This window comes from Oryzias latipes, chromosome 6, assembly GCF_053564925.1.
Source record: "Oryzias latipes strain Hd-rR chromosome 6, Olatipes_Hd-rR_3.1".
Lineage (NCBI taxonomy): Eukaryota > Metazoa > Chordata > Actinopteri > Beloniformes > Adrianichthyidae > Oryzias > Oryzias latipes.
The window spans coordinates 20,595,833-20,609,682 of NC_136242.1; the positions used below are offsets into that span (position 1 = coordinate 20,595,833).

Here is a 13,850-nt window from a genome sequence, read left to right on the forward strand (position 1 = left end):
GATATGAAAAATTAGCAAGACAGTAATAAACATTAAAGGTTTATGACCTCTGTTTAATAAATCATTTTAACTCAAAGTGACTTAATCAATCCAGCTGGATTGTTGTGAACTCTGTGTGACGTACTTAAGAGTTGTGAATAAAAGAGCTGTAATGATTTTTCCACCAAAATCAAGTCTGACCTCATCTTCAGGCTGTCATGAGGCAGTAATAGCTGGGGCAATTATTGTATATCACAACTAGCCATAAATGACTTTTTTTTTTTTTTCATTTTAAGCAAATGGATGCGTCTTATTGCTTTTTTTAAATTGTAAAAAATACTGTGGAAAAACATCATGAACGTCTTTACGAGAGTGTGTTTAAATTCTGCTTAGTACATCAGAAGAGGAGATGGGTCAAGAAAGACATCAGACTCCGAGGGTTATTTTTTTACCGTTGGCGAGGAGGAGTTTTTTTTACGTTTTTTTTTTAAACCAGAGCAACCCTTTTTTTCCTGAAACACATTCATGCTCTCCATCAATCTTGACAGAAACATATTCGTTTATTTGCTCGTCCCAATCTCCCTGCATTTTTCCTTCCTCCTGTTGCTAATTTTCATTGGTTATGGCGCTTTGTGAACTCTCTCCCACAACTGATCAAAAGCCAGCTCTTTCAAAACACCAGATATCTAGATGTAATATGTCATTTTTTGGCAAGTCTCAAAGAATTCATCTTTGACAGACTTGCATCGACGGGTAAGGTGAGTTAAAAAATAAACAGTTTTTTCTTCAATTTAGGGAATTTCAAAACATTTCCTCTGCATTAAAATACAGTTTCAAATTTTAATGCATGAGCCAGATTTCAAAAACAATGAACACATCTGGAGCAGTGGTGCTTGGGTGTTTTGCCCAACATCATGTATAGTTGCAGATCAATGATTCACCTTCCATTTCAAGGAAACAACTATTCATTCTGAGGTTAACTCCTACTAATTAAATTGGAAATCTTCAAATTTTCCCCTTTCCGTCGTTAGTAGAATGCCGTAGCAAATATTTTGAAGGTTTTGTGGAGCAGGTGTGATATTGATGGAAAACACAAATAACAGCCTTTTCCATGGTAGCTTTAATACAAAGATGTGAGATGAACTCAATGTTTTAACAGAGTACTGCAATAAAAGTACATTTATTTTTATAGTGCCTTTCATAAATAGGGTTTTGCAGTACAAAAAGTTTCCAAATGTTGTGCATTAAATTACATAAACTCTTAATTTAAATGTTGGTTCTCTGCTATCTTAGTCATGGCATAAAACTTCAAGCCGTTTCTTTCACAAATAAAAAAACAAAACATACCCATACTCCTGTTCTATACTCTTTCATTTGTTTTTTCTCTCCAAACTTTAAACTCTCATTTTAATACTATATAAGACAAGAACAAAATAAGACTAGTAAGGAGTCAAAAACAGGAGAGTCTAACCAGGAGACATTAAACAGGGTTTGTGACTGGGATTATATCCAAAAGCTGCAGTCATTGGACATCAATACCTGGTGATCTGGGTGCTTTGCTAAAATGTAGACAGATTAACATGTCTCCAGAGTCATCTCCACAGTTGTGACACTTGCTGCTTAGGATGAAGACCAACATAGTTGTAGAAGAGTTATAATTCACCTCTAAAATAAACAGAATGTCAGGCACTTCAGGATTTAATGAGCAAATATGGGGAGGGTATGTCCAGTTGTTCAACAAATGTGTAATAAAAACAGTTTAATGTTTTTAAAGAAGTGAAAAAAAATGGAAAGGATTTATCTTTTCTAAAGTCCTTGAGATTAAAAGTTTACAACTATCTGGTAAAAATCTTAAGTAAACGATGAAGATGTGAGCATAAAGTCTGCTATCCAACAGAAAGTATGAATGTGTTGAGTCATTCATTCATGCATTACCCAACAGATAATACCGGTATATCAGATAGGAATGGGATTTCTGCAACCACTTACTAAAATCAACTTTGCAGACTTTTCTAGGAGCCAATTTCAGATTGTTTTAAGCCCATAGGCATTTCAAACAGACAATTTACAAAAGAGATGCTAACAGTCATTTTCACTCATTAAAAATACATTCTGTTCCTTGAAAATTCAGTATTTAATCACCACCATCAAATTAAGGGTCTGCCCAGTGTTGTTACATTGTATCAAATTATCATTTTTTTACCTTATTAAGTCAACTAACTAAAATACTAAATACATGTTTGTGAATACAAATGTTTTTGTCAACATCTAGCTTCATGGCAGATTAAATAAAGAGATGAACCCTTGAGGTTTTTCCTCCTCAACTGCGTATGGTAAACAGTATTACGCCGTGGAATGCAGCTCATGGCAGAAAAATCCACGCTTGGCGATTTTCATTGAGTTAACCTGACAAGGTGATGAGAGTTTCAAAGCAGGGCAAAATGTTGGTCGAAGGAAAAGGCCATTTCTTTTCCTCTGAACTTGTTACACTAGAAAGACATTTCAGTGGAGTCCAAGCAGTAAAAGTGACCATGGCTCTGTTTGGAGACAAATGTTATAGTTGCACATGTGCTCGAGTGGGATTCACAGACAACGAGGAAAATCCAAAGCTAATGCATATGGACGATTTAAGGCTACTGCAGCAGCCATACGTGATTTGCAGCCGTGTAGAATGGAGGGTGTGTGACCTCGAGATGGAACCTGCGTTGCGTGCTAGTACTTGACGTTAGCCAACAGGCTTTGTGTGAAATATGCTGCTAGGCAGGAACACAGCCTCCTAATGCCATTATAATCCCCTGACACAGCAACTGGCATGGTCCAAATAGTCTTCCAGCTCCAAGAGTGTTTTTGTAAATGAGACACAAAAAGCCTTAGCAGAACGGATCTCACCTAGCTTCACCGACCAGGGTGAACTTCAGACTTTCTGAAGGTGTGCTGTGACAGCATAAAGTGACAAGACAGTTTTTCCTTCAGAAATAGGAAGTTGAAACCATAAACATGTGAAAATGGTAAACCTGCTAGTGTAGACTGTCCACTAAAATCGCTGCTTCCACGCTCACAGTCTATTTTCCTTTGAAGTCAGGAATCGTAGTGCTGATGTCCCCCTGGTGCAACTGTGTGCTTAGCCCCTGTCGGCGGCGCCACTGAACCTCAATGAGTGGAGGTCATCGCAGCACACGTGGGTGGGCTCCCCCACCCACCCAACACGACGAGCCAAGGTTTATGGTGAGTGACAGAGCACTGGGTCAAGCAGATGGATATCTCTACCTGCCCTGACGACAGCTTAGCCAGTCTGGTGGCGGGAGTAAATGACCTGTTGGTTAATTGTGGAGGAGCCACACTTTTTGCGTGACCTGGTCCTCACAAACCCCTCTGAGAGTAAAATACAGACAGTGACTCATGCTCTGTCTTTACTCCAAAAGAGATGGTAGTGTGTCAGAGAAGGATCAAAAGTTCATAGAGGTGTTTCTGCTCACCGTACAGTCACGACAAAACACAGCCTGCATATGCTGTGCAGCACGGCTGACGCTTGCTGGAGGAAAGCAGACATCTTGGGATGCTCATCTACAGGACTTTGAATCGACAAGAAACACCCGTACAGCTTGTCAATCAAACCCATGTTTACGACGTAGCTGCAATAAACAAATGAGACAAAATGAGAAAGAAAAATACATTATTCATTGCTTGTGTTCTAAAAAATAGGCACTCAGACAAACAAAGAACAGCACTGTGCAAACTTTCACAGCACTGCAGCTGAAAGCCAATACCTCACCTAAGCCCTCCACCCCCTGCTATTACTGTGATATCTTCAATTTGTCTTTGCCAATGACAGGACTCCTGATCATGTTCCCTGTATTCTTTCAGCCACAAATCACTTCTAATAGTGTCATTAGAGGGCTGTTGTGTCCCTTGTGCCAGCCCAGCTCCGGGCCCTTGACAGTCTTCTGACCTGGGGCTAGTCTTCTAGAAGCTTCTGGTATGCGGGAACCTTGCAACACTGACAGTTTATATAGAAAGCCAGCGTGCCCCAGCAGTTAATGAGGGCTTTCAGGTTCCAGTGCTGGTCATTAGGAAGTCGGGGATCATCATCTCATCCCTATTTTGACTCTTCTTTTGTCTGTCAGTCACTGATCTGCTCAAAACATAAATATAGCTTTACTAGCCTCTGGAAAAGTTCAATACTTTGACTTTATCCTCTTTTTTCATATAAATTGATGGTTTGGGAATTTCATTGCTTTTTGTTTTTTTAAGCCAAAATTAGCTTGAAAAAAGTTGATTATCACGTCTTCTCTAAAACTTAACCAAAAAGACCAGAAAAGAAAACAGATCAACCAGAAAAAAACAGAAAAAAAGTTTTTTTTTTCTTTTCTTGGTAATGTATGGTCTGGCAAATGGAAGAGATTTGCAAAAGTTCAAAACATTTACATCTTTTGTCCTTCCTCACACATGCATTAGAGGACAGTTGATGTAAATCCTGGGGTTGTACTTGGGATTATCAGTCTGACGACACAATTTTTCTCCGACACCCCCGTCTGCGGGGTTAGGGCTGGGTTAGAGGATGAGATTGGCTGGTCTGTGCTGCCGCTCTGTCCACATGAATCATGGGTTGCAGGAGGTGTGGTGGAAAGGTCGTACTAGACCACAAGGTTTTTTTTCGTTGGGTCTGCCTTTCCTCATGGTCCTCACTTCTCCATCACATCTTTGGACCTGCTTTGGAAACTCTTCTCTGTTTCTGCTGCTTTGCAAACTGATCTTACAAAAAAGTTGATCTAAATGTGGAGAAAAAGTATGTTCTGGACAGATGCCAGAGCACACCTCATTCTCATGCTACTCCTTTTCTAATTCCACTAGGACATTTTCCAAATGATTGGACATTTTGTCATCCTACTCCTTACATATGGTCTGTTCCAGAGAAAAACTGAGTTTGGCCAAGGGCATATTCAAACAGTCAAAAAAATTACTTCATGTCATCTTTTGCTAAGCATTTCTCCTTGACCTTGAAGGGGACTGTTAAAAGGTTAAAAATAGGCAGTTTCTGAAATTTAGAGTGAGATCCATTGTCATTACAGTGGTGTGGCTGTACAGGGGGGACACTACTGTCATTTCAGAGTTTTTAACACAAAGTATTTGTTAAGCTGCTATGTTAAGATGACATTGTTTTCTAAGATTCAATTACAAAATATTTACATGCAATATTAAACCCGTGAGATAATTGTAGCTGTAGAATTTGTGGGAAGAATTTTAAAGGATGCTTGTGTGTATTCTATGCTAAAGGACACTAAGGAAGCAGCACGAGGGGGGCCGGAATTAAATACCTGATTAGGTCTTGTGCGCGAGTGTTGAAGGACTCTGTGGCTGAGGTCTTGACCTTGGCATCGGAAGAGGAGATCGCCGTGTTTCCGCTTTTTCCGACATCGGAATTGTTTGGCCACAGAGACTCCAGGATGGCAGCAATGGTCTGAAGCAGGCCGGTGGTCAAACCCTCAAACACTAATTTGTTCACACTCCGGCCAAATATGGAATTGTCTTCGTCGGGGACGAAGAGCTGTTAACAAAAAAGGGCCAAAAAAGGTTGTCATTTAAACAAGAGTGATCCTTGGAATTTAAAGAAACCGTTTAAATAATCCAAACAACTCATCTTTAGATCATCTGAACAGTATTTACAAAAAAAACCTAAATATGTTGCTTTAAACAACTGAGAACCAGAGACATAAAATAGAGTTCAGCATTTGAAATATAGAGCCTCTGTTTTGTGTGAAAGTGTGCAGTTTTAAAACCTCCTCATTTGGTCTGATGGTTTGGGTGAACGCTGACAGCGTAGGTAAATCCACCGACATTCTCTACAAATCTAATTAAACGGGGGCACGCTCACATGGCAGTCCGACCCCCACTGCTGCACTCTGTTACACACATAGCAAAACAAAGGCTAGGACACAAGTGGATGAAAGTGTATAGATTTAAAAAAAAAAGAAAAAGAACTATCTTAGAAAACTACACTTTATTGTAATTCCTCCGTATGGAACAGGTATTAATAACCGTTTAGCCACATTTTTCATTTGTGCTGTACTCAAAGAGAAGAGCTAATTTCTCTGATGCAGTGCTGCTGGATATGTCCGTCAGCAGAGCAGCTGCTGGGATATGTTTTATATAAAATGGTGTACACAGAGCAGCCTCTCCCTCTGTGCCCTAAGGAAATATGACTGCTTTGGATTGGAACTCCACTGAAGAAGGAAGCCCCAGAAGAGTTCATGCATGCACCCACGGCCCGGCGCGATGTCCTCTCTGCGTTGCGAGCGTAGGCGGCCCCGGTGCGCCGCCACTGTTGGATGTTTGGAGTGAGCTGGTGTTTACAGTGCTTCTAACAGAGTGCTGAAGGATGTGGGCTGACATGTCGCCGCAATGCAGCCTGCCTGACTGACTCTGCTCTCACATTCCCTCTGTCAAGAGGCATCTGTGGAGAGGTTGGGCAACAGTTTCTGACGCGCTAGTTTGTGCTTTCTTCAGTCTTTCATCAAAACAGTTTAGCAAAAAAGCTACGATGAGAAAAGATAAGAAAAAGTGAAAAATCGGTGTATTGTTGTGAAAAAAAACACTTGTTTATACAATAAAACCAGTTTTTTGCCCGTAAAAACATTTACAATTTGATGAAAAACCTATTACAAGAATATAAAAAATGATTACCTCCATGGTTCACTTTTTTTTATTAAACAAATTGAAGAACCTGCATCAAATGTGACCATAATCGAAAGAGACACTTCAGTTTGCAAGAAAAAATAAGATATTTTTATCTTGTTACCAAAGCATATTTTGCAGCTTTTTTGTTCAAACTTTGGGTTTTTGTGATTTCTGGCACATAATGCATTTGGTTTTGTGTGCCAAAATAAACGTTTGAAAACCTGATTTTTGAAGCCTGAAGTAGCTGTACATCAAAACATGCATTATATTGTTCGACTGTGTCGAGGCATCCATCTCAAAAAATCAATTAAAAACTTTATTTAAAAGGAAAAATAAATTAAACAAAAGATTAAGTAATAATGATAGCTTTTACTAGTCTCATTAATCAAAATAATCTTTACTACCATTGTAATGACCAAAGGCACCAATTAACATGTTCAAAACTGCTTTGTTATTTTACTATTACAGGTTTTTAACCAAATCGTTCCACTTAGAAACTGTTTAGTTTAGCAAAGCATTACTCTTATGTACACAATGGCTGTTTATCACAGTCCAAGAAAGTCTTTCAGCAAAGGAGGGTGTGTAACACTGTGGTCAACAGCCATCTTTTGATTAACCCATTCCATCACTGAAATTTTGTCTTTTTTATCAAAACAAATTGAGTGATAAGGAATTAGAACTTCTTTACAGAATTTTTTATTTTAGTTTACACACCGCAACGTTTTGGAAAAAGGGCATACTCAGTGACTTACAGTCAGCTGATGGAGCAGCAGATCCATAAGAAGGACGATTTTGTTGGTAAACAGCACATAGGAGCAGTTGGTGGGACAACAGGAACATGCCAGGTAATAGGCATTTACTGCAGCACACAAGGATCTAACCAAGAAAGACACAAATCATTATTAATCACAAGTTTAAACTTACACAACCCCAAGGATGCACTATACCTTCCATGCAATTGGAACCTATCGATAATAATGTATGTTGATGTATATAAAAAAAAAAAAAAAAGTTGTGCTTCCGCAAGGGTAACTTTATCCTTCAAATGTAGATTTCATGGAGAAAGGATAAATAAAACACTTGTATAAGCTACTTGACGTGGAAACTCCCTTCTTCAGCCACCTTTGGAGGTGATGAGTACAATCTCAGCCCCATCTTGGCAGAGATAGAGCAGCATTTCCGCTGGAGAGATAAAACTATTTCTCTTAGCAGGTCCTCACAACAGCCTTGCAGCCTCAGGCAGCAGCCAGCGCTGCGCCAGCCAGCGTGCCTCTGTATTTTGTCTGCCTTAAAACAAGCCCCAGAGAAGATTAATGCTTCAGATAAGTGACCAATCATTCTGCTGAGACAGCTACTCCCCCTCGCCCCGTTTCATCAGTTAATATTTTCTGACAACTGTATATTTTAGCCATTGGAGAAATAGCATGTCCTATCTGCTCACTAGATGAATGGAATCCTTCTCTCCAGTGCCTAGAGTAGGATGTGTTTACTTCAACCAGTAAACATTTTGATATCTACCAAACCTTCACATCTGATGTGCATTTTCAGCCCATCCGTGCTGGAATGGTGGAGGGGCTAACCAAAATCTGTCAAAACCTTTGTCATTTTTAGTGGTTCATTTGCTCATTTTGACACATTGATATTGACACAGTAGAAGTGGTATGTGGTGTTAATGCGAGAAGCAAAACATTCCCAGTGATTGCTAGGCATTCAAAACGGACTTTGATCAACTTTAAGAGATGCAAAGCTTATATTTACAGGTTGCTTACTAAATATCCTTTACTGTGAAAAATGTTATTACAGTGGAAAAGGTTAAATATTGGCTAAGAGAACATATAGATGACATTTTAGAAAAAAGGTGCAACATGAGAAGCCAGTCAGAGTCCGCTTTGTGCACAGCATTGCAGTTTCAGACTCTCCGAAATTGATCCTTGAGTGTTCTTAGGAAAAAAACCATGTTTCTATGCAAAAATCAAAACATTTCAAATATTTTTGCACCATTACCTATGTGTGATGTGAAGCTCCTCTTAAAAAATAAAAAGGTACAGACCAGATCGAAAGTACAGGTGTTTGCTCTAGGCGTCTTCAAGTTATAAGTGTTGAATATTATGTGGGTGTCCCCCTAAAGCAAAGTAAAAAGGTAGAAATCTCATCTGATTTCAGACTTTTTTTTATCTTCTTTTATTTTATTTTATTAAATAATGGATAAAATTCATGCTGGTCAATAGCACACATTACAACCAGACACAAGCACACATATGTTTTAGCATAAAAAATAAGTTATTTACCTATATATCTGATCAAACAGATAAAAGGCCTCTCAGATGAAAGGGTGATTTGGAGACTCAAATTGGGAAAGAATGGCTCACAGGACATGTCAATGTCCAAAAACATTATGTACTTGTAGCAGTTTGATTCTTTTAAAGCAAGGTGCCTTCGTGCTCTAGTCAAAGTTTAAAGCAGTCTATCCAAACAGCGCATGTGGCCTTTTGCTTTTCCTTTTACCGCTTTTACAAATGGTCCCTTTACTTTTTAAGGGGGCCACTTTAGTTTTTTTTGAAGGATTTTTACATTTTCAAATTGAAAGTCTACCCTTGTTTTGTAGATGTTAAAATTTGAATTGACATTTTCAACTTCTCATGCAGAAGTATGTTTTTGCACATGCACATATTTAGGTTAATAAGCAAGTGTGTAGTTGTTTGCCTGTAAGAGTGCCCCTGCAATGAAATGGTGGGGTTGTTTAGGGTGTACTTTGACTCCTGCAACTCTTTGACCCTACTTAGGATTCTGTATGTTTTTCTTTTTTTTATTCTACACTAATTTTTTTCTTGGGAGTCGGTAGTGATTTCCATTTTTATATTGCATCTCCTGGAATTGATCATAGACTTGTTAAGGGGGTCAATTTTACTTTGAGAAATTCTTCTAACCCAAGTGAATCTAAATAATATCAAAATAATAAAAATGAAAGATTACACACTAGTCGTAGAAGTGTTTGATTTAATTCAAAGTAGGATTGTCTTGCTGCCTTACAAGCTGCTCTAATAGAATCACGTGATGTCTGGCAAGACAAATTGGGTCCTCAGATCAAATGTAATGAGCATGCAATTGCTTTGTAACAAAGCTAATCGGGCTTGTCTGTGGCTGTCTCGTAACAAATGAGGAGGCTGTCAAAGGCATGTCTTGAGTTATGCCCTTACACCAGCATGTACAATGAACCACCACTGTGATCTGCATCAGGTTTCCTCCCACCTAATTGACCTTGATGAGCATGACACTCGATAGTAGAACCTCTCTGGGAATCCCACTATCAAAAGGCCCCTCAGTGACAGCTCCAGTCAAAGATTTTGAGGGACAATTTGGTAAAGTGCCACACCACTCTTCCTCAAGTTTCAGAAAAACCTGAGGAGTCTGATGCGTGTCAGTGTATCTGAGCGGGCCAAATTCCTACACCCTTACGGGTTTCTCCATACAGAGATGAAGCTGCACACGTTCCCAAAATTTACATAAATGTGTTTCGGTCAGCTCAAGCCAAGCTTGGTCAAGTTTTAGCCAAATGTGCTCTGAAAGCAAGTCATACGAAATGCTCACAATTTCTAAAAACCAGAGAGAATTAGGAACTCAAATTAGGCAACGTCACCTGCTCTCCAACATAAACAGACCAGGTGCCATGTTTTACCACTAAATCTCGTTGGGTTGGTAAAAACATGAGGCCACTAGGTAAAGGACTGGAATAGTCCTGATCCTGTCTAAACTGTGCACACCCAGGGAGTCAGACATGGTTGCCCACAAGATGACTGTGGGGATAAGAAGTATAAATAACCACAGAATTTATATTACTAACAGAAAAAAAGGAAAGAGAAAAGTGCTGTTGAAGAAAAGAGTTTGGATGTAAAATAACTTAAAAATTCCCCCAACATAAGTAGTACGGAAAAATCCAGACATAACAACCATAAAGACGTTTTTTTTCCCTATATGATGTGTATAGCTGTGGACTATGTCAATCTTTCATCCCAGTCAATTTATTAAAGTAAATGACCAACTCTGTTATGTTGACAGCAGAATAGCAAGCATGCAAAAGGTTCTTTATGCTTTCTATCACTGCCTCGAGTTATCAACCCTGAGATCAGTGCCCCTCAACCCTAGTCTCACATTCCTTGCCCCATTCTGTATGTTTCCTATGCGTGTAGTCAAGCCTGACAGGAGCAGCACTGCAGAAATCCGACTAACATCCAGATCAGGTGGAGCCCTCGCCTCTTAAACAGGGGAAGAAAAAGAATCCTAAGCCAAAATAAAAGGTGAGGAGCGAACCCATTTCCTTGTGCCGTCAAACAATCCCTTCATTCACGGCGATCTAAATGACATTTAATTTGATTCTGCTGTTGATCTCTCTGATACCCTGAGTGCTTCCAAGACATCAACTCTGGCTGTTGTGCCACACCGGCCAGGTATGAAGGTGGAGAAATCTGATGAGCCGTCACAAAGTACCATTCACGAGTACGCGCACTGACGGGCGCACACACACGCTTACAAATGGCGGAAAACATCCTGAAATAACACCACAGGTAGCGGGTCTGATTTCACAGGATACACTAGGTCATGTGAGACGGTGGCGGAAATACAAATTGGGTTAACACGCACATCTCGCTGGAGCTCACCTGTCGGTTTCCTGGCTCTGCCTTTATTTTTAGAGGAAAGTGTTTTCATATTCAAGAGGTCATGTCATGAACCTCAAGATAAAAAAATGTAATCAGTGATGACACGGATCAAAATCTCTGTGGATTCTGTCTTTTTTTTTTAAACTATTCATTTTTTTTTTTTAAACCCAGTCAAGGTGTGCTAAAATGCATACTATACATGAGAGCACTCGTTTGCAGTGTGCATTCCCCTCTTTAGTGACCCCTACTGAAGAAAGAAGGCCACAACCTGTTCCCACACCAGATCCTAACAAAATTAGCAAAAAAAAAAAAGAAAAAGAGGTAGATTCTTCTTAATTTTGAATAACACTTTGGCTCTCTTAATGTAGACAATTGTGAAATATTAGCTAAAGACCACACACACATGCACGTCTGATTGCATAAAGACAAGAGCAGTATTAAGGCTCTAATGTTTACAGGAAAAAAAACACAAGATGATAGGAAAATGACCTAGATAAGTATTTTAAGCAAGCAGCAAAAAATATATATGTTTTTCAAAATGTAATCAATCAAAAGCTTTCAAAAAGTTTTCAAATGTTTTAAACCTATAAAACAAAACTAACTTTAAGACATTTTACTTTGGATTCCTTTTCAACACTTCTCTTTAATAGGGGAACAACATTTGAAGCTGACAATGTGAAATATAAAATCACAAGTCAAAACCATTATCACAATGTTGGCACTCCTTAAATGATTAATGTGTCATTAGTTAAAGTTGTTCGTATTATACAAAAAGCAAAAGAAAAATGTTGGCTGAGCCTTCAACTGAAGTCAATGGTGGCAGCTGCATAAACCTGATCGAAACATTTCAGTGACCACAGGGTTACCCCGGGACATTAGCAGAGCATCGCAGAGGAATTAGCTCATTAATGTAATGGTAACAAGATTGAATCAGACTCCCTAGAGAGAAATGTGGCAGGAGCACCTCGGCAGCTGAGGTTTTTTTTTTTTTTGGTAAATCACTCTTCTTATCTAGTGGGAGGAGGTGATCAATATGGCAGCGACACTGTAAACAGATAATGTGGAGCGCTCGCTCCAAGGCCAGCGTCTGTACAGCAACCCATTAAGCAACACAACAGTCCGGATGACAGATAGTGACAGAAACAGACAGCAGGTTTGTGTCCTTGTCTTGAATCTTGTCACGAGCGCCACTGGCCTGCTCAGAATAAGTGAAGGTGCTGAGCTGAAGTTCAAAAGTAAAAAAAACAGCCACTTTACCAACAAGAGTAGACTGAATCCGTAAACATAATGCAAGCCCTAATGGTACATTTTGTTTTACAAATTTGCATGATTTTTGTCTAATCGGTAATCTCGTTTTTGAGTAAATAAGTCTCTGTAATTACTTGTATCAAACGCAAAAAGTCACTCCAGGGCTTTCTTAAATCATAAGCAGAGGACATCAGCACATGGGTCTAATCTTATGTGGAACTGGCAGATTCTTTATTGCCAAAGAGGCACTGCATTGACATAAGTGAACACATCGTGCAAGGATATGCATACAAACTTTTCAAACATGCCCTATCCATTTCAGATCAGATTTCTTTCATTTTGAAAGTCTGCTAGAAATTTTCTCCAATTGCATGACTGAGAACGATAGGCCACAAGGTAAGAAAAAAAAAAAAGATAGGGAAAATCGATACACATGCATGCCCTTTGAAAGCCTTATAAATATAAGAAGCATTTGTCCATTAGCAGAGACTTGGAGAGCAGTAAATGCTAATGAATGGAAGAGCAAGGCCATTCGAGTCCATTACAGAGTCTCGCTGTGAGTGTAGCAGCCCCTCTGAGGTCATCTACTGGCAGGCCATGCCAACGATAGACCCACAACTCAAAAATACTCCGTACTTTAAATGATGGATGGAATGCATGTTTTTTTTTTGTTTGAAGAAAAGAGAACAAACACAAACTGATTATAGAAATGAAACTGCCTCCCTTTCCTTCAAAGGCAACCAGTACCATACTTTAGAGTATTTATTGAGGAGCAGAAGCAATAAACAGTGATAAAGTAGCTTAGTAGAGAATTGTTTTATCGACTTTATGCAACTGCAAAAACAATCAAAAGAGGAATGAATGTGTTGTCAGTGAGTTTAGAGAAATTAGTGTAGCAGAGAAGCCAGATGAAGCTCCTCTCATTCAGTAGCCAGGTTTTATTACAGAAAATAATATTACTAATAACTGATCATTTGTATTTATAAATCTGTTTCATTCCTTAAACCTTTTTACATTATCAGTGTGCAAAAGTATTTTTTATTATTCTACTAAAGCCTTGATAACTTCAAACAGGAAAAGTCTGTTATTACATCACTATATTAATAAAGACAAAATGGTGAACTGCAACTATTTCTTGTGCTGTTTTAGGATAGTTTAACATTCCCAGAGTTAAACACAAACATAAGCCCAAGAGATCATTGAACTTGATGGCCTGAAACTTTAAATAAATGACTGACAGAAAAATCTTTATTTAATACGATAAAATGGCCTTGGTGATTATGTATAAAAAAT

General features: G+C 38.9%; 1 protein-coding gene across 8 annotated transcripts in view; it reads right to left on the bottom strand.

Annotated features, from left to right (window-relative positions):
• scaper (S-phase cyclin A-associated protein in the ER) overlaps positions 1 to 13,850 on the bottom strand; it is a 60,634-nt gene that overhangs the window by 8,657 nt on the left and 38,127 nt on the right. For all 8 annotated transcript variants that reach the window (XM_078948730.1, XM_078948731.1, XM_023955814.2 and 5 more), the window contains 3 exons: positions 7,407 to 7,530; positions 5,295 to 5,524; positions 3,456 to 3,611 (listed from right to left, as the gene is read on the bottom strand). In XM_078948730.1, coding sequence (XP_078804856.1) covers positions 3,456 to 3,611; positions 5,295 to 5,524; positions 7,407 to 7,530 — 510 coding nt within the window. The remainder of the gene's footprint in view (positions 1 to 3,455; positions 3,612 to 5,294; positions 5,525 to 7,406; positions 7,531 to 13,850) is intronic.